General features: G+C 38.6%; 1 protein-coding gene across 5 annotated transcripts in view; it reads right to left on the bottom strand.

The window, feature by feature from the left end:
* The window catches only part of SFMBT2 (Scm like with four mbt domains 2), a 285,508-nt gene that overhangs the window by 129,181 nt on the left and 133,871 nt on the right, over positions 1-22,456 (bottom strand). For 3 of the 5 annotated variants that reach the window (XM_007503935.2, XM_007503933.3, XM_007503934.3), the window contains exons 5-6: positions 13,950-14,038; positions 11,940-12,186 (exon numbers count right to left, since the gene is read on the bottom strand). In XM_007503935.2, the coding sequence (XP_007503997.1) occupies positions 11,940-12,186; positions 13,950-14,038 (336 nt within the window). Of the gene's footprint in view, positions 1-11,939; positions 12,187-13,949; positions 14,039-16,003; positions 16,499-22,456 lie in introns of those variants that run through there. The other 2 variants (XM_056799433.1, XM_056799432.1) reach the window with 2 other exon arrangements.

Consider the following 22,456-nt stretch of genomic DNA (forward strand, 5'->3'; position numbering starts at 1 on the left):
AAAAGAAAAATGAAACAGACCTAGACTTTCATTACAATCTTTTTTTATCACCATCAAGAGGAATAGTCATCCCATTTCGACTCTAATGTTGCTATCCTAAATGCCCCTATAAAGGAGATAGAAACGACATTAAATGAGACAAAGGAAAAGAATTTAGAATAGACTAACTGTGCATAGAGGAGATCTTTGTTGGTGATGACAAAATTGTGAGGGTATTGAAGGACACAAACACATAGTAACCAAAGAAGGGGGAAAGAGCAAAGGTGTGGAGAAGGTCTACCATTTTATAACTACGTTCACATGTGCATAAACTTTTTATGAAAATAATCTCTACACACATATCAAGAGCACTCTTTGATGAGGGTGTAAGAAGGGAGCAGGCAGGCTCTCACAAGCGGCATTACCTAATGGACCACACCTACACCATCATACAATTCTCAGAAAGATACAGCAAATAAAGCATTGCATTCTCCTTTAATGTTGATGATAAAAAAGCATTTGATTCATTAGATCAAAAGACTGCCTTGAACACTTTCTTCTAACAAGGTGCCTGCTTATCCACATATCAAAGCTACCCAAAAGCTGCAGAAAGATCGAACAAAAGATATCCTCAGTGGGTGGATGGATGACTGAATTAATGAATTAATTAATTAATTAACAGAAAGAATGACAAAGCATTTATTAATAGTATGTGTCAACCACTGTGCTAAATTCTGAGAATATAAATTCAAAGGATAAAGCCATCCCGAACTCATGAAAAGCTTATACTCTAAATAGGAGGAGTTATGTTCAGCCTTAGGGCAGATATTAAGGTCTGAAAAACCTTAACAGAGTTGAAGAGCAGATCACAAAGCATAAAAAAGAATTTGGAGGTCAGTGGTGGGTTTTATGGCAGGATCAAGGATCAGGGGGGCAGAGCAGAAGAACAGAGTAAGTAGCTTGGAGCACCTGCAGATTTGGGGCTGGGACTCAGAAGCCCGCACAATATTTTTTGGAAAGTTTGTACTGGGTGACTCGTAGCTCATCTACAAGGTGATCCATATCATTGCTCTCATCCTGTCTCCTCCCTGGGGTTGAGGGAAGGATATTGATTTTATTAATGTTATATTAATTATTATTAATAATACTAATTGCCATTAAATTAATGTTATTCATATATAATAAAGGATATTAAAGGCTTTTCCTGCCCAGCCTCTCCAGGTGTGACCTGGAATATCATTCTATGAAACAAAATGGGGAGATAAAAGCAAAGCATTTACCACTACCATGGAGGAGTTCCAGAGCAGAGTCCAGGCTAAAGAGGGATCCCCTTATGGAGGATTAAAACTCTGAATGTTCTTGATGGTGGAGAGACCTAGAACCACTGCAAAGAATGAGGGCTGATCCTTCACTTGGATGGGGAGAGGGGAGTGAGGGCAGAGAATGAGGGGGAGGATGGGAAGACGAGTGGATGAATAGAGTATGAACAAGACTTTGGCAGTTGGCAAAGAATGCAAATTTATAGCAATGACAACTTTGTGCACACTCTTTGGGTGTCTTTTGTTTTCCAGTGTAAACCTCAAAATTCCTTAGACTTATAAATGTTGGAAATTTCACCATTGGGATATTTCATACTTGGAAAATTTCTTACTGATAGTCTATTGGAATGGGAACCCCATTGGCATGGGAGGTTCCTTCTCTTCCCTTCTTAAGATTACTTTAGGACAGAAACCTTTTACTGAACAATGGAAAAGACTTTGACCTATGCTTAAGCATAGAATAGGAATTTCTTTGAGTCATGATTGATTTTAGAATTGATACAATGGAGATATTTGGAATCAATCTCCACCCTATTCAGTCCTAACAGGATTGAGTAAGGGCTGCAGCCTAGATCAAAATTTAATTATTCCAATCTCTACCCTACTCAGGTTAACAGGATTTAGAAAGGGCTGTAGCAAAGGAGCAAAGATTTAATCATTTGAAAATATGACCTTCAACAGACACAACACAACAATGTGCAAAGCCTCTGGGCGGTCCTGGGTTAAGCTAGAGCCTCCATTGGCACAGGGAAATTGATGGACAGTGATTGGTAAATGTGAGAACTGAGGGGAGGCAACTTGGATGGTTTCCTTAAAGATCAGGGGGGTCTGAAGACTCGGTGTGGTGGAGAAGTTGGTTGGTGTGGTTCGTGTGGGCTCTGAGAAGCTTGCTCTGAAGGAAGCTGAAAGTGGGGGCCTCTGAGACTGTTTCTCCATTTTGGTCACGTGAGTAATAGGGACTGATCTCCTTTCTTTGCCCCAGCTATCTAAGGGCTTGGGCCTTTTGGCCCAGCCTAAACAGAAGGGGTATTTAAGCCCTATTCCCTTCTCTCCCTTTTTCTCTCTCTCTATCTCTAATTCCTTTCTTACTCCTATCGTAATTAAACTCCATAAAAGATTTACTGCTGACTTGAGTTTTCATTTAGGAATTACATAGCTGAATTCCTTGGCGACCTTAAATTAATATATATCAGTCTTTTAAAGTGATTCCCTTGTCACACCAGGGACAAGAGGTAACCCCAACAGATCTTCAGGGACAGCAAGGACAAGGAGAGCTATTTGGGGGCAACAGTGGGAAGGGGCTGCTCTCTATCTATATCAAGTCAAGAAAGCTCATCTCTTGCTTAGCAGGTAACCAGACTGAAGCCAGAGGGTGGTTAGAGTAAAATGCACAGGGCTTAAAGTGGGTCATCTTTCACATTAGGAGTATGCCTCCTGTAAAGAGAGGCATGCCAGAGGGGGAACCGCCGGGAATGGTACTGACAGGAACATGGCGCCAGCATGCCACACCCAGGATGCTAATTACTGAGAGGAACCAAGTTATAGGAAACCTTTTAAAGGAACTAGGTTCAGAGAGGGAAATAAACTGAGAAAAAATGAATGAAAAATGGAGAAGTAGAGGTAATAATCAGCTGATAGAAAGCAATTTAATTAGATGTGTGGCTAAACTGAGAGAATCAGGCTAAAAGGTTGTATCCTTTGGAGCCCCTCACCCAAAAAAAAATAGGAGATTCCTGTGGAGGGAGACTAAAAGACATTAAGTCACCAGGTCAAGTTTCATCAAGAGAACAATTTCAACCTGAATCACAGGGTCCAAGGTCCAGCTACAAAAGAACTCTACTATGCCAAGGGCCTGCAGGTTTCTCTTCAGACTACTCAGTCTAGGCTTGTAATAGAAGCAAGACAGAGTTATAAGGAATGGCAGTGACCCCAAGGATTATTATAATAATTGTTGACCAGAAAAGAAATAAAAGTAAGCAACACCCAAGAGACTCTTTAATGCTCTAATTCTATGCCTACTTAATGAAAAGTTATGGGTTTATGATGTTTTATTTACTCATAATTCAATTAATAATTACCTGATTATGTTAATAATAAAACAAATACACAAAATAATGACAATAAAATTCTATTAACATTTACTATATTAATAAATTATAGCATGTCCTGAGATTCCCTCATAATATAGTAAAGATGAGTTGAGCACTTGAGTGGCTATGATGTATTGCAATGGTCACAATGCATTTTGGGAATGGTAAAGGGGAATGAAAAAGAGAAAGGAAAGCTAGGGATCTCCTAGGTATGGCCTGTACTCTCTGGAACACAAGGTACTCTCTAAGCAGAAATGGGAAGGCGAGAGGGCAGGAGAAGCACTGACCTTTTGTTTAAAGGCAAGACCAAATGCTACTCAACTTCACCAGACTAATAGGCAATTTCTGTTTCTCCAGCCCTTGAGGCACCCCATGAGAAGGGCTCCATCTGGATTTCTGACACTGATAAGTCTTCAAACTACCTCCAAACTAGAGATTACTGAAATTCCTTTCAAAGCTCCAAGGCCAAGGGCATAGGAGTATGAGGGGAAATCACAAAGCCAAACTGTGCACTCTCACTAGTCTAAGGAAAATCTCTCTCTGTCCTCTTTCCAGGAATATTGCATAGGAACATGGAATTTAACCCCAGGGCTTATTTCTCTTTTTTTAAAAGGTGAAAATTAACTGCACTGTTGTCATTTATACTCAACCACCTGCAGAAGCTAAACACCTAATAGTTTCAATAAGCAGAATTGCACATGTGTGCAATTCATTAGACAGAGGCATTTAGATTACACTGGCAAGTTTATGGACAATAAACAGTACTGTTAAAAGAGCATAAAGCATTTTCTTAAAATGCTAGTGTTGCAGGTAATTTAACAAAGTGCACCATGTCAATGTGTGTTTAGGGGAAGTAATAAGCAATTAAAATGTGTCCTGATTCATCTTTAACTAGAAGCCTACATGAAAATGAGGCAATCTTCCTTTGTAGGATTTGGCAGGCTGCTTTATAACAAATGTTACTGCAAGCAAGAGTGTAAAAAAATAACCTGGAAAAACCAGAGACCAAACAATTCTCTTCAAATCAACAAACAATTACGAGGAGTCAACTCTACGCAAGGTACCATGCTAGGCACAGATTTGGGGGTTGTTGGTTTTGTTCCTGGTCTTCTGTTGGGCTTTTTTTTTTGGAGGGGGGCAGGATTCACTGGTATAGAGAACACCCAGTAAGGAAACTCCTCAACCAATGAAGATCAGTGCCTACTCCATAAGTGCTGAGTTTGGGGGAGTTGCCTGGGGCACTGGGAGGTTACTGACTGCCTTGGGTAGCAGAAATAGGTATGTCACTCCTACTAGTTGTTGGTCTAAAGCCGCTTATTCAAGGCACAGGAGAATAAAAAGACTCCACAACACCCCTCAAAAAGAGAGAGAGAGAGATGGATATATGGATGGATGGAGAGATAGAAAGATAGAGAGAAACAGACAGACAGAAGGACAGACATATATGGTGCCTGCTCTCATGAAGCTTCCATTTGTTTTTAACCTGAGGCCTGTGGACTTTGTGATCCTACTTATTTTATTTCTTGCTTTTAAAAACATTATTCTGAGAAGGTGTCTACTGGCTTTATCAGAATGCCCATGACACAGAAATAGCTAAGAAACCCAGTACTAGCACAGTGGCTGGCACACATAAATGTGTATTTACTTCTCATTCCTTTCCCCTAAATAAGCAAATACAAGAAATTTTGAGGAGGGTGAGAATATTAATGGTTGGCAAGAATGGGGGGAAGGGTGGACTGCAGAATGGCCAAGTCAAGCTTGAACAGAAAGATGGAATACTGAGAGACAAGAGATTGGGGGATATATTGCCCACATTCCTGTTTTCAGACTCGGCCCTTAGTACAGGGGTAGAAGGTAGAAGGTAGAAGGAAAAATCCAGGATGATGCCAAGGTTACCCAGCTGGGAGAGTAGGAGAAGCATCCTTAGAATAGGCAGGTTTAAAGGAGAGAGAATGAGGAAGGAGGAAGAAGACATGGTGCCTTGCAATCAGGGCATGTTAACTTTGATGTGCCAGGGAAACACCCCGATGCAGATGTCCAACTGGTGATGTGGAAATGGGAAAAGAGATTTAGGGGGTTGACTCTATCAATTTGGGAATGATCAGCATAGAAATGATCATTGAACCCATGGTGACAAAGTCACAGGTGAAACAGAAAGAAAAGGAGAAAGGTACAGTCAGAGGGGGAAAATTACCCTTAGCCAGAAGCAGAGACATAATGAAATGGCGAGGAAATTGGAATGGTCAGACGGGTAGGAGAACAAGTTTAGAATAAACCACAGATAGAATAATAACAGTAAAAACTAACATTTATGCAGAGCTTTAAGCTTTCAAAACATTTTACAAGGAGCTGGACACCACTGAAATGAATAACAACAACAAACACCTACAAAACCAAAAAGTAACACAGTCTATGTTTTCAAAGAGATTATATTATATAGAGGAGAAAATATATATTTATGTAAAGGCAGCTGAATAGGTCAGTGCATAGAGTGCTGGACCTGAAATCAGGAAGAAACAAGTTAAAATCCTGCCTCAGACACTTAATAGGGCAATTCACTTAACTTCTGTCAGCCTCAGTTTCCTCATCTACAATATAAAGACAATAACGGCACCTACCTCAGAGGATTGTTATGTGATTAAAATGAATACTGGTAAGTCATTCTGCAAATATAAATGATAGCTATTGATCAGCCTAATTTAGGCAATCAGCAGAGCAGAGAAGAAGCCCCTTCAGGACAGAATAGCCCAAACCCACAGATCCAGCAAATAAACAGAGAAGCAAGATTACAGTCAAAAAGAGGGGAAAGAAGGAAAAAATATGAGTAAACAACAGAAAAAGAAAAAAAGAAATTACAATCAACAGCTTCTATCCAGGTAATGAACAAAGAGCGAATGGAACAAAGGAGGACCAGAGAACACCAAGCAAAAACACAGAAACACAAGCAAACTGGACTCAGGCTTTGGAAGAACTCAAAACATAATTCAAAAAACAATTAAGAGTGGCTGAAGACAATTGGGAAAAGAACTTAAAAAGCAAAATAATTCATCTGGAAACAGAGACACATGAACTAAAACAAGAAAATGGTGTCTTGAAAGCCAGAATTGACCAACTTGAAAATGAGGCAAAGAAAGTGAAAGAAAATGTACAAAGAAAAACAGACCAGGAGGATGACCAAAAAGCCAGAGATGAAATTCAGTCTTTAAAAATCAGAATACAACAACTAGAAGCAAATGACTTCACAAGGCAGCAAGAATATATAAAACAAAATAAAAAGAATGAAAAAAATGAGTAAAATATAAAACATCTCATTAATAAAACTACAGACCTAAAAAATAGATCCAGAAAAAACAATTTAAGAATTATTGGACTACCAGAAAATCATGACAAAAGAAAAAGCCTGGACATCATTATCCAGGAAATTATCCAAGGAAACGGCCCTGACATTCTTGAACAAGAAGGAAAAGTGGAAACTGAAAGAATCCACAGATCACCTTTTGCATTTAATACCCAATTGATGATGCCCAGTAATGTTATAGCTAAATTCAAGAACTACCAGACCATGTAAAAGATTCTACAAGCTGCTAAGAAGAAACCATTAGATATCATGGAATCACAGTTAGGATAACACAGGACCTGGCTGTATCCATATTGAAGGACCAGAAGGCATGGAATATGATATTCCAGAAAGCAAGGAAACTGGGTCTACAACCAAGAATCAACTTACCCAGCAAAACTGAAAGTATTCTTGCAGGGGAAAGTATGGTCATTGAATAAAGTGGAAGAATTCCAAGCATTCCTAAAAAAAAGACCTGACTGAAACAGAAAATTTGATGCCCAAACACAGAACTCAAGAGAATCACCAAAAGGTAATTAAGAAAGGGGGGAAAAACTTTTGAAGGGACCAAATAAGTTCAAATGATTTGTATTTCTATAAGAAAAGATGATATTGTTAACTCTTAAAAATTGTTATCATCATCACAATAGCTAAAAGAAGTATACTTAGAGGGAACAGTGACAAACTGTATAGGATTAAATGTCAAATATATATATAAACTAGGGGTAAAAAAAGAGAAAGGGGAAAAGAAATAAAATGGGGTAATTTTATATTTCATAAAGAAGCACATGGGGGTAAGGGAGAAGAAGACCAATACAATGGAAAGGTGAAAGAGACTGGAAATAGACTAAAAGAAAATTTTAATCATTATAGTGGGAAGAGTCAGAAAGGTTCAAATGGAAGGAAAACCTCCAACTCCAATCACCATCATCATCATCATCATCATCATCAACCTCATCTACTACAACACCATCAACAACAACATCAATGTCATCGTCAACAACATCAGCAGCAGCATCAAGATCATCAGCAACATCATCAATGTCATCAACATCAATATCATCATCATCATCAATTTTTTAACTATCCATCTTTTCTTGGCCCAGGAAAGATTTTTGCTGAGTGTGCTAACTTAATAGCATATTATGCAGAGTACTGAATGAAAGCCAAAAGACCTAAACTCTAGGCTTAAGTGACACAGTGTCCTTTGGGTGTAAAAAGAAAGCCTTCTTTTTCCTGGATTCAATTTCCTCATTTATGTATGAGTGAAACTTACCTGGACTCTGCGTTAAGTTAATCAATTAAATCAAAGAATAAACCAGGTGCAAACAAGAAAAAATAAAAATGAATGTTAGCTGTTATCTCTATTATTAGTCATAATAAGATAATGCCTTCTTACTTTTGCCTCCTTTTGCCTTCATTCGCCACTTTGTATTAGAATGTAGTTTCTAAAAACTGTTTCATGAATTTCATACCTGATGTTCTATGATGAACATAACCAGATCCACTAAGAAGCAGTGCAAACTGCCTGAATACAGAGGTTGAGGGGACATGACAGAGGATAGACTCTAAATGAACACTTTAATGCAAATACTATCAACAAAGCAATGGGTTCAAATCAAGAAAACATCTAATGCCCAGTGGACTTACGCGTTGGCTATGGGGGGTGGGGGGGGGGGAGGAAAAGAAAATTATCTATGTCTTTAATGAATAATGCTTGGAAATGATCAAATAAAATATATTTAAAAAAAAAAAAGAAGCAGTGCAAAAAGCCACATTTGAAAAGCAGGTTTTAAAACCTTTACCTTCTGTCTTAGAATCAATATTAGGAATTGGTTCCAAGGCAGAAGAGTGATAGGAGATAAGTGATTTACCCAAGGTCACACAGCTAGGAAGTATTTGAGGTCACATTTGAAAGTAGGACCTCTCATTTTCCAGGCCTGGTTTTCTATCTACTAAGCCACCTAGCTACCCCCTAATTACTCTTCAAGGATACTAAAAAAGGGAAGATACTGAAAAAAACTGGAGATAACAATATGATTTTTACCCTCAAAACAAAGTAATTACTGACCTATATGCCTACGTTCTTTTGTCTACAAAACTGTTATGAGAATGATCTATGCCCATGTCAAGAATTTCCAACACAAAAACAGGAAAATAAAAAAGGCAAAAATTTTTTTACAGGACAGGTTTAAGAAAATTAACTACATCAAGCTAATTTTCCCATTTGTAAAAAGATGGCCTCTTGGGAAACTGAAAGGGTTGTCAGAAACCTTCAGGAAGAGATGAACCTGAATGAGACATCTATGGTCTCCTGACATATCCAGCCAAGCCTTTTGTTCTCTTATTCTAAAGTCACATACTCCTTTAGATCTAAGATTGAATGCACATATATTCCCCAAAGCTTTAGGGAATACTCTAACAAAATGATGTCAGAGGACATAGGTTCTGACTTCCCCACATTTTATAATTTCAAAGCTTGACTCACATGCCAAAAGAAATGCTTCAGGAAATAAGGAGGGGAAGGAAAATGTAATGTAGAGAAAGTCAAACAGAGGAAGATAGAAACAAAAAGAAAAATGAGAAGAGAGAAGGAAAAAAAAAAGAAAAGAGCTTTCTTAAAGAGAAGAGTAGTAAATACTGTGAGGAGAAGTTAGCAGAATACCAGCCAACTAGTGACTATCTTCATCACATCTCCCTAGCTGTCCACAATGAGCCAGTGATGAGCTCAAACGAGGCAACACCCATGTGAGGGGTAAAAGGGGTCAGATAAAGTATCCTTGCTATCTGAATGGAGCCTGTAACTGTAATTCACCTTCTCTGGAATTAGGGAAATGAGATTTTAACATAAGCACAGTATTTATTTCTGTCTTTAAAATAAATTTTTAAATACTCGCAACAACCCGATTTCTCGATTTCCCCAATTTTAATGCAAAGATAATACCTTTCCTCCTAGTTCAAAGGATAGTGATATCCTTAATAAAACTACAATCAAGTTTTCATCTTGTAATTACTATATTTGGAGAAGAATCGAAAGGTACTGCTTCTGTGTTTCCATTTCCTGTTCTTTCTTCCTCCCATCCCACCCTCTCTCCCAATTAAAATGATGAAAGAAAAGTTTCAAATGATGAACAGGCTCTTCTCACATCTTTAAACAGTGCCAAGAGCTCTCCAGAGAAAAAAAGGACTACATTTATTTGTCTAGAAAAAAAATTTTTTTCTAATATTAAACAAGGCATCCACTGCTAAAGGGAAGTTACAGTACAGATTCCAAAGACAAATATTTCAGAATCACATTTTCCATCCCTTCTAATTGAAGGTGATTTGATGATTTCAGAGTTTTAGGAAAATCCCCAAACATTAAACATTCTTTCTTTGGTTATCAGTTCTCAAAATGAATGACAAAAGAATTTCCTCCAAAATGTTATAAAGTAATCATATCCTGAATATTTACACAGTCAACTTTTTACACCAAATCCAGTTTTCTTTGCTAAGTGATGGCTTTTCCATGGGGTCCAATCCTAGATACTTCCTCACAATACTAAAGTGCCCTTTGTTTCTCTGCCTATAGAAATGGATTGTTGTTATACTCCAAAATGACCCAGGTTATAAATAGATTTCTTGGCTGCCGTTCAAATTGTTGCCAGCAACAATAATCATGAAACACCATCTAACATTTCTATACTCTCACAAATTTTAAAAGGAATACAAATACTTGGGGGAAGAGAGCTAGGGCAAAAATATTTTTCAATTAAACATCCTTGGAAAAAACTACAGGGTGGTGGGAGACTTGGATTTGTATTATGATCAGAGCTATATTAAGTAGCTGTTCTCTATTTTTTTCAGGATATGAGGAGGACGTTCCTAGGAAAGGTCTGAGCTTTCTATTTAATGGGATCCATTAAAAAAAAATCTCTACTAAAGCTGATCAGCAACTCCTCTGGTATTTACAGTCTTTGAGAGTTACCTACAGAACTGAGAGGGTAGGTGATTTACCCAAAGGGTCATATAAACAGTATGCGTTTATCAGGAACTGGATGCAGGTCTTCCTGACTCTGAAGCCAACTCTAACCACTGACCTATGGTGCCTCTTGTAAGAAACTAATATTTATGGGAAATGTTATAATATCTTTAATAACATGAGAAGTAGAGTATCTTTCCAAAGATGGTTTTCAAAAGGGAAGAATACTTTCCCTTGTATCTTTAGCTCCTCAATAACTCCATTTCTTTCTAACTGAAATGTTCACATCCAAATGTTGATACGGCCCATAAGCTGTGAGACACTTAATGGGATACTGCCAAATGTCCCACAGCCAATAATAAATGTGTTCCTCATATACGTGTTAAGCAGCTGTCCGAATAGAGGCTGCAATACAACTGGTTAAAAGAAATTGGTGTCAAAAGAAAAACTCCTGGAAAATTGGAAAGAACTCTAAAAGCTCCAACTGTCCATACAACGTTCAATGACCTATTCTGTCTCTCATCCGAATTGATCACCGCTCTCATTTCCTATAACTCTGCAACTTCTGAGAGGATCATAAATCTTGAGCTGGAAGGAATCTCAGAGACCATCATCAAATTGAAATTCCTCATTTTGCAAACAAGGAAACTGATGCCTGGTGAGATTAAGCTATTTGCAAAGTCATACAAGCAATAAATTATCAGTCAGGATTTGGACAGAGGTCTTTTGAATGTACCAAACTGTCACCTCTTAAACCCTTCTAAACTGTAAATTCCAATGTTAGGGCACCTAGCAGGGGGCTGTGTACACAGTATGTGTTTAATAAATAGTTTGAAGGGTTTTTGGCCCTTCTTAGACATAATATTTACTAAATTCTAGAATTATAGTCTTTAGAAGCTATTAACAAATGTTTATTTAACCTTCAGCATTCTGTATTTGGAATATAAAGAAACTAGAAGTCTGTCCAATATGCACATAATTCAGCAGATAATGCAAACTCCCCCTTTTTTAAAGGGCACCCCACTGAATTTCAGTTTTTTCTAGCTTAATCAGCCAGAAAGAAGAAGAACATGAAATAAAACTTTATGGCTACAGACAGGCAAGGCCACACAAGGCCCAAACTTCTTTCTAGTTACCAATTTATCTCCCAAGATCCAAAAATGAACCCAGACACTCATATTACCCTAAGGAGGGAAAATTCTTTTGGAAGACATTGTCCACATTAAAATGTTATTATCCGCATTAACTTTTACCTGAAGGTGGATCCATTCTGTATTTATTCTCTTGACACCAACCGACTGGTCGAAGTCTGTAATCCAAGTAAAACAACCACTGGTCATAGGATTCAGTCTCCTCCAATCCCACATAGCGAAGGCGTAATCTTCCTCCAACATTTTCAATCACACTAACTATCCAGTACTGAAAGGGGTTCTGAGAATCCTGAAGTTCTATTAAGGAATCAACTGTAATGAGGTCTACAGGGTTTTTCCCTCGCAGAGGCTGTTTAAACAGAAGCAAAACTCCTTATTTTAAACTTTATTTTGAAACTTCTCATGGAAACAGATGACAGCAGAAGATTATATTTTTTCACACTACCATCCAAGCTATCATCAAACAGTCTGGTGCTTCCCTTCCCCCACCCCATCCTCTCCATAGACAACCCCCACACTTCCCTCTTACACACAGACATGCACACGCACACGCACACACACACACTCAAATCTATTTTGCCAATTTCTATATTCTAGCAACAAAATCACATATAAACAGAAAATGACAGTTTGTATTTATTTCTTACCAAATAAACCACCACCATCACCACCCCACCTCCCTTCCCTATCTAAGTAAAGATATTTGGGGGAATCATTTTAATTTTAAGATAGAGAATAATGCTGGGGCATAAGACATGTGTTCATTAATGGAGAAAAGGCTATTCTCTCAAGTGATGGTTATAATAGGGGTCATTAAAATGACATGGCATCACTCTTCCAAAAATATTCCTTTAAGTATTAGCATTAGGTTAGATACCAACTAGTCCCTCCTCTCCTAGATATATGTCATGGTTAATGTCCATCAATAATGGACTAATTTGTAGAGCAGGCCTCAATAGTTATTTCTTTTCTCAAACTGGCCTGATGGTTTATTTAACCCGCAATTGAAATCCTCATTACTATTGTTAGCACATTAAAAGGTATTTAAATAATTATGCTTGCTGGGAAAAGAATGATATAAAGTGCAATGTATCTCTAACACATTTTTATTTGCTAATCATACCAAATGAAGACAGCAGTCATCAACTAAATAGAACATTGGAGTTTTCTGTTATTTAAGAAAATGTCAAAATTATTCACTTGAATTATTGATGGCCATTTGCTAATAGAGGGCAGATACAGACATGTATTTAATAGGGGTGTGTGTGTGTGTGTGTGTGTGTGTGTGTGTGTGTGTTGTAAAGGGAGAAAGATCTTAACAAAAATCACCCACACACACTATATCACTTTTTAGAAACCTAAAAGAATAGCATTTTTGTACAAAAGGTGCTGCACCAAAACAATGCGCCTTTTTTTAGGGGATTATTAAATGATTCTGCAAAACCAGATGAAACACATTTGGCAGTTCATTTTTCAGTCCAATAATGGTTTGTACCTCTGTACAATAATTTTGTTATTTTCATTTTACATGGTAAATATACAAATATGTCTTGTCATAACAGTCTGTCACTGCAAAATATTGTTTCCAAATGCACCCTCATGATTGTCAGCTATAATATTATTTTCTTCAGCACAGCCTATGGTTTAATACCAAAAGTCTAATATTAACCTTAATCCTTAAAAAAATAGTAAGGTCTTTCCATTCTGGTTTGTATAAGGAAAGCTTACTAGGTAATTAATTTTCACTTGAGCTATCTTACCTCAGGGTAATCCTCCTGAAATAAAATATTTAGTGTGGAACCATTTATTAAACTAATCCGAGAGTCTGCACTAGAATGTGTATAACTTCGGTGGTAACACGAGGTCCTAGAGTAAGTAACAGAATGACTGATGCACGTGTTGGCACAGATGGAGATTCTGTACTGCCACGAGGATAAGTGGCCAAGATTCCTGCAGAGCTATTTTAAGTGCCCACAGGCTCAAGATCAAAAACGTTCCTGCCAAATAGAACACATTTGACATTTTGGGGTCCTGAGATAGAGAGTCTGCACCAGTAAATTCAACTGACTACCCCAATCCAGAAAAGAAGTCAAAAAGCAACAGAATACATACACCTTCCAGTAAATTGGCAGGGGCTGTTCGAGAGCCAGTCAAATCGTGTATGAGAAAATCCGTCCAATCGGTGTACTTCTCTTTGATGGCTGTTAAGAGAAAAGAGGAAGAAGGAACATTGAAACAGGAAGAAATCAACCCATCCAAAGCCCCAGCGCTGATTCCAGGACTCCAACAGGTGGTGAGCAATCCGGAGGGCCTGACCGACGCTGGGACAAGCACTACACAGGGCTAGAGAAACAAGGACAACGAGAGCTGAAGATCTTGCTTTGGAGAACTTTACCAGCTGAATAAAGACCGGAGATGGATGGGAATTCAACATGGAACCAAACCAGCCCACGAGAGGTTGCCGAACAGAAGGGCACACGCAAGACATAGAAATCCAGAGATGAAAAACCTGGTGAGGACGAGCCAGCCTGGAGAAAATGCAGAGCAAAGGGCCGAGCCCCGAAAGGCTCTGAATGGGCAGAAGGAGGGGACTGGGACCAAGAGGGCAAAAGCTAGGGTGAGGGGAGCCGGATGCCAGGAGGGAGGTGGCAGGACCTGAACCCTGGAGGATGGACAGCCTTATGAACAGGATGTTCTTGCTGTTGCGTACCCTCTGACTTTTTGTGATTTCTTTTGGGGTTTTCTTGGCGAAGGGACTGGAGTGGTTTGCCATTTCCTTCTCCGGCTGGTTTTTACCAATGAGGAAACAGAGTTAAACAGGGGTTAAGAGACTCGCCCAGGGTCACACAGCCAGAGTCTGAGGCTGGATTTGAATCTTCCTGATTTCCAAGCCCAATGCCTCTCTGCTGCATCACCTAGCACAGCCTGCTAGAGTGCTAAGAATGAGGAAAAAACAAATAGGAGACTCTTTCTGAGGAAGGATAAACAACATTTGGTTGTTAACCATGAGACAGACTGGGAGGAACTCAAAGACTCACTCAGAGTTTGGGAGTGTCTTAGGATGCACCGAGTTGGGGTCTATTATTTCACATACAACAAAGTACAAATCGGCACAAAATACAAACACTTGCCTATGCGGTAACTGAATTTTTTCTAAAGGAAGATTTCTTACAATCTTGCAAAATCATATATAAAATTTGTTTATGAACACTTAGAGGGACACAAAACTTCAAAAATGTTCCTGTTCTTCGCCACCAGCACTCTTAAGAAGGCCCTCCTCTTACAAGAGACAGCAAGGGCGAAACAATGACAGCGGCTGGAGACAAGAGGACAGGACACCCATCCACAGAGAATAAATGTCCAGGAAGATACTCTCCAGCATCTTGGTATTCTCAGCTAGGGAATACAGTGGAGAGAACTGAACTAGAAGTCAGGAAGATTTAAGTTCAGATGCTGACAAGCTGTGTGACCTTGGGCAAGTCAATATAAATATCAACCTCTGTTTGCCTTGAATTCTTCCACTGTAAAATAAGAATAATAATCATATTGTACATATATCAAATATATTATATATAATCAATAATTCAATTCAAGGTTTTTATGAGGATCAAACAAGATAATATTTTGCAATAATCAATATATTTTTAAACATTTAAAGATAGAGCACTTAAAGCAAATCATAAATGCTTGGTCCTTAATAAATAATAAAATCTTCATATTGTCCATTTTTACTTGTAGTTTCAAACTGAGGTCAGAAATGCCTAATGTTACAAAGCAGCTCTTTTTAATAAACTTCTGTCCATTTATTAAACTTTCTGGAAACAAGGAAATTGAGCTATTCCTAAAATCATCAAACGGCCATGTTTTCAATATTAAGGGGAGTCATTTTAACCTCCAGCAGATAGCCCTATCAACCCAGCATCTATTCAAGCCATTCTTACGACTATGACTAAAACCAGGCAGATCATTAAACGCTATTTCAAAATCTTATTTAACTCAAGGCAATTGTAAATCCAATAGCATATTAAAATAACATGATTTTACACGGCAGGGCCTCAATGAAGAAGTCCCATGTCCCAACAAGAAATAAGCACAAGAGTAAATCTAAATTCCAAACCACCATCATTTCTAGCGAGTGTATTTCCAAGATGACGGGAAAATGTTACCTATTTTAATCAGAACTGGAAATGTCTTCTGAAAGAAAACAAGCACAGGACAGGAGATAGTGCGCCAGGTAAGTCTGATTCAAGCTTTTAAAATTAGAGAAGATGTGGCTACTCTGAACTTCAAACCCAGCTTGCCAGCTGGGTGTAAATAGTCCAATAACTCATCAACTTTCAGGGAAGCCTTTTCAGGACAAACTGGCCTCCCCATGCACAGCTCCCAGGCGGTACAGCACATTCAGGCCCTCTCCCTTGAACAATCAGGCTGCGTGCTGGAGGTCAAGTACATTAAAAGTGACAACCTACTCCCCTTATCTCTCTGATTGATGCTGCAGACAGCCATTTAAACGCCGTATCCTAAACATATCAGCTGTTCCCTCAGTTTTGTGAGTTCAGGAGGGGGATGAGTTCTCTCTTCTGAAATACAGATGAGTCTCATTCTGAAATATTTCTACTCAGGCTCAAGCAGTCAGGAAATTCCTTGGATTACAAAATAACAAAACTGGAATTTCTTTTCATTTTCTCTTGAAATACTTGTTACTTGTTTGCAGGCAGTTGCTTCCTCTCAGAAAAGCCAAATTTCCCGTCATTTACCCCTGGGCTAATGCAGCATAAACAATAATTTGAAAACACAATTTCTATCACGTTACTTTTACAGACAAGACAAGCTCCATGATGAGCCAGAGTGATGGGCATGCACTATTAAGAGCAAATGTTATAAATATTTTAGAACATAGATGTTCTTTTCCTTTTTCCCTGATCATCTTAGGAAATAAACCTAATAGCAGGATAGCCAGGTCAAAAGGTATGCAGAGTTATGAAGAATTTCGTTCTGAAATATTTATAGCAGCTGTCTTTGTGGTGACAAAGAACTGGGAATTGAAGGGTCGCCCATTAGTTGGGGAATGGCTAAACAAGCCGTGCCATTCGATTGGGATGGAATACTACGGCGCTGTAAGAAATGACAAACAGGTTCGTTTTAAAGAAACATGGAAAGACTTACATGAAACTATAAGTGAAACGAGCAGAACCAAGAAAACATTCTATACAGCCAGAGAAATATCATTTGAAGAATGACAGTTTATGTCTATGTCCACTGAAAGAACTGATACATAGAAATAAGTGAGACATTTATATATACAAATATCTTTTAGTCAAATGATGTCTTCTCTTAAAATGAGGGGAAAGGAGAGCATTAACTTGATATTTTAAAATAACTCATTCATTTAAAATTTTTTAAAAATGTTTTTAAGAGTAAAATGTCTCCACATATAAAAGACTAGCTAGCTACCTACCTAGAATTCTTCTTTAGGTTAGTACTATGTTCCTCAAAAGATATTTATAAGTCACAGTCCTGAGTGAAATAGAGAATAATTCAAGTTACTTCATCTCTCAACCTAAGTTCTCCTTGTTCTTTACAATATCAAAGAGGTTTTCTTTTCCAGCAATATTCTCTTTTTTAAAAATAATTTTTTTCAACAACCAGTGGTTCCTAGACTCCTACTTCTCTCCTAAAGGGTCCAAATCCATTGTAAAATATATTTAAACAACAGTTTTCAAAACAGGTTTCTGCACAATATCAAACAACTCCATTAACTAGTGTTGCACTGTTACATAGACATACATACATACACACACATACACACACACAATTTAAAGCGATTTGGCACTATGTTAGCAAAAACCTAATTCAGCATCTCTAATGGACTGTAACAATCTTAAGAATGTGCCATGGTTCCTGCAGGCACAAGAAATCTGTAGCAAAAATGCAGTCAACGGTGCACAACATGCTGCAGTATAGTCTGGCCATTTAAAGAATCCCCCACAGACACACACACACACACACAGACACACACACACACACACACACACACACACACACACACACTCACACACACACAATAATAAAACCAATGCCCAAGAAGGAAGAGGAAGGGCTGAATGGGGAAGACAAGCCCACGTATCAATAGCTAGGGTGACAGGGGTGATTTCCAGGCAATTCACGTTCTACGCGGGAACTGTGCCCACTTGGAAAAAGTCATCTCTTCCTAAAAGGTGCATCTGTGACTTAATTGATCCATTCAAACTCACCCTTGTTAACAGCAGGAAAAGGCCCATTACAGGAGATGCTCCAATAAAGCACACAGGCGAAGGAGAGAGCTTACGGACCACGGTGTCTTGCTGCACCTGGAAACTTAAGGCGGGGCACTCTTGGATTTTTACCACCCAAAGTTAGGGGACATTATAGAGGAAAGGGTCCATCCACAAACATTTCTAAGGTGCCTCCCGCGTGCAGATCACCGGACTGAGACTCAGATGTCTCCTCTTTGGAATGTTCCCTCTTGGAATCTCAATCTCCTGATCCAGGAGAGTGTGAGCTTGCAGAGGGGTTTATGTTTTGTGCCTTTGGTGTTTTTGTTTTTGAACCCTAGCCTTCTGTTTTACATTCAATCCTTCCAAGGCAGAAGAGCGGTCAGGGCTAGGCCGTGGGGGTTAAGGGACTGGCCCAGGGTCACACAGCTGGGAAGTGTCTGAGGCCAGATTTGAACCCAGGGAAGTGCCTAAGGCCACAGTTGAAGTCAGACAGGACTCTCCATCCCCTGAGCCACCCAGCTGCCCCCGTTTTGCCTCTTTTTGAATTCCCAGTGCTTAGAGCAATTCCTGGCATTGCACAGGTGCTTGATACATGTATATGAACTGACTAATGAATAAAATGTGGCAGTACTTGTACCACACACCCTGCAGGGACACTGTGCCAGTAAAGGCATTTCAAGCACTCAGTAACTGGGTCCTTCTCCTCAAGTCTTATTCAGACAAGTCATTAGAGAGGGGAGAGAACACCAAATGTTCAGAGACTGTGCCAGTAGCCTTGAAGGATGCTACCAAGGCAGAAAGCCCTTTGAGGGTGGGCCCAGGGCTGGGTTTTCTGTCTGCGGTCCAAGGATCTTCCCAGCTCAACAGAGTTTGGGCATCAGGACCAATGGACGGTGGCATATTTCAGGTCACGGGGGGGATAGAAAAGTTGTGTTGTGGGTCAATGGAGGGGGCGGGGAGAGACTGCACTCAATGGGATAGAATCACTAAGAAACTCACTTGTGTTAGCCAGAGGCTTATAAGGAGAAAACAACAAAATCTTTCATGGTGGCTTCACACAAGAGTGGGGCAACAAACAGGATTCTCTCCTCGAGTCCAGAGGAGCCCTCAGTTCCATGATTTGATCGATTAAATAAAGCACGTGGTAAGTGCCTGCATACGAAGCATGATAATACTAGGGAGGATAAAGGGCACAAAGGAAATAGAGAACATTATTTCTGACTTTAAGGAACTTACAATCTAAAGAGAGAGAAATTAGGATGTGGAGTAGTAAAAATTGTTGGACTCAGCACATTTAAACCCTGACTGACACTTATTAGTGTATGAACCTGGACAAGCCACTTAACCTTCGAGACTCAATTTCTTCATCTGTAAAATAAGGAAAATATCGCCTGAAGTAGCTACCTTGCCACATATGCTAGGCCTATGTAGGGAACCTATGGCACACATGCCAATGGGACTGCTCCCCTTCCCCTCTCCCAATATACCTGAGGACATTTCTCACATGTCCCACCCCTCTGCCCAGCTGCCCAATGGAAGGGTTTTCTCCATCCCCTCTCTCCAACCAGGCTGAGGGTATTTCTCACAAGCCCTGCCCCTCTACCCAGCAGCCCAATGGAAGATCTTCCTCTCTCCACCCAGGAGGAGGGCATTTTTCACATGCCCCACCCCTCTACCCAGCAGACTGATGGGAGAGTTTCCTTACTCCTCTGCCTCACATATGGCATGAGAGTGCAATTTGGGCACTTGGATTCTAAAAGGTTTGTCATCACTGCCCTAGACTCTACAGTTGGGAGGACAACCCACAGAAGCAGGAATTACTAGTACAGGTATCTAAAACAGAACCGATGGTGGGTAACAAATTGGATGCAGCATCAAATAGAGAAAAAAAAGGGCTAGATGGACCTAAGGAACTGGGCTGGGATTTCTGCTTCTTGTTCAATAAGGGCTCATCTTTTGAACATAAATGGGGGATGTTGCACAGCTCTATCATGGTCTCCAAAGCTCTGAAGGGGTCCGCTATTTCTCCGGTCAGAGGGCTTATTAAGGACGATGGCAGATATGATAGGCAGTGATGTATCCCATCAAAAATACATGTAGAAGAAGTAGTGTCAAGGCTAACTTTGAGAGCTGCAAGACTAGAAAAGAAGGCAGACTCACCATGTACTGAGAGCAAGCTATAACCAATATGCAACACTTCTACTTTGCTGGTCTTCCTACAATTTGACAAGTCCTAGAGAAAAGCCACCCAAGCAGGCTGGAATAATCTCTTGAAGAGGATTATGTGTACATCACAAAGGGAAGGAATGGAAGAACTATAATCCGCATCACTGAGAGAGAGAATATCCATCAATGACAACACAAGTTCATCAAAGTATTTTTTAAATGCCCTACAAGGTCTCAAGATCAAGCAAGATAATGCACATGAAGTTCTTTGTAAATCTTAGGCCTCTATCTATTATTATAAAATGACATAAAGGTAAAATAAACAAATTAAGTAACCAGGTAGCATAGTGGATGGAGCCCAAGACCTAGAGTCAGAATTACTCATCTTCCTGAGTTCAAATCTGGCCACAGATACTGGGCAAGTCTCTTGATCCTTCTTGTAGCCTCAGTTTCCTCATCTATAAAATGAGCTGGAGAAAGAAATGGCAAACTATTCCAGTATCTTTGCCAAGAAAACCCCAAAAGGGGTCACCATAAGTTAGATATAACTGAAACTAATGAACCACCACCACAACAAAAATAAATAAACCTACAAATATCCTAATAGAATAAAACCTGGGACTAATTTAAATGTGTGACACAGTCAGTGATGAATTCTGTCCCATAAGCTCTTTTCAATTAACAATTCTTAAAAAGAAAAATTTTCTCTTTCCAATTTATACTTTCAAGGAAATTCCCACCTAATCTATGGAATGTGCCTCCATTTAGCTAGGTGGCTCAGTAGATTGAGAGTAAGGCCCAGAGATGGAAGGTCCTGTGTTCAAATCTAAGCTCAGACACTTCCTAGCTATGTGACCCTGGACAAGTCACTTAATCCTCATTGCCTAGTCCTTACCACTCTTCTGTCTTGCAACCAATACACAATATTGGTTGCAAGATAGAAGATAAAGCTTTTAGTTAAAAATAAATAAAATAAAAATAAAAAGCTGGTTTAGATAGCAATATTGTTACTCTATAACATAATTGGTATATGATTGTATAATTTTCACTTCTCTTGTTTCACCTAGGAGTAAAACCACATTTCAGAACTGCAATTCTATTCTATGAATATGAGATTGTGTTTCATTCACTGGACAAATTCTTAGAAGTCTATTCAACCTTGATCTCTAAAGCAAAAGAGAATCATTCATTTTCTGACAGACATGATAAAAGACAAATTGAAAATGTGAGTGTACCTATACAAGAGAAATAGCTCTGAAAAGTCTCATTTAAATTTTTATTTTAATAGCTTAAATAAACAGCAGTTGAAATGCAAGAAGAAAACATTACTCAAAAGCAGACAAGTTCCCCTTTGAAGGGAAGAATCTTTTTTATAATCTAAATAATCATTTCCCTTTCTAGAAATTCAAGTTTTATTAACTTTAAAACTATTATTTTTCTTTTGAAACTTAAAACAATCTACTGATAATATAGGTTAAAATAATAGCAATGCTCCAATACTCTATGTGACAAATCTGATGACTCTAAGCATCAAAATTATATAGTTCATAACTTTTATGAGAATTATTTTTTATAAAAATTATTTCCCAGAGTACAATTTCTTCTATACATAGCCGTTTTGATCATGAGTTTATAAGTCTGCACTAATTTGGCTATGACAATTCTGTTTAGAATCATTTGTGAATCAAGGAAACTACTGGAAAATAAAAATAAAATTAACTTGAATGTTTCTTCATGTTATATTAAATTCAATTTTTTTTCTTAAAGTAGTCAAAAGTATCTTCTAAACCTGGTCTTTTCCTACTAAATAATATCTCTAATTTACCTTCGCAACAATCTTCAGACAAAAGATCAACAATTTTTAAAAAGCTATCATATCACAGTTATAATGGAATACCCATTGTGCCACAAGAGATGACAAAATGTATATGGTTCAGAAAAAAACCTGGAAAGACATCTATGAATTGATACAGAGTGAAGTGAGAAGAACCAGGGAAACAGTATATATAGTAATAGAAATATTACATGTTAACCAACTATGAAAGATTAAACTATTCTCAGCAAAACAAGGTCCTAAGATAACCCTATGATGACCTGGGATAAAAAAATGCTATCCACAGTCAAAGAAGAACCTGTTGGAATCTGACTGCAGATCAAAGTCAAGCCATCTTTTACTTCTGGAATTACATACTTTTC

Source organism: Monodelphis domestica, chromosome 5 (genome assembly GCF_027887165.1).
Source record: "Monodelphis domestica isolate mMonDom1 chromosome 5, mMonDom1.pri, whole genome shotgun sequence".
Lineage (NCBI taxonomy): Eukaryota > Metazoa > Chordata > Mammalia > Didelphimorphia > Didelphidae > Monodelphis > Monodelphis domestica.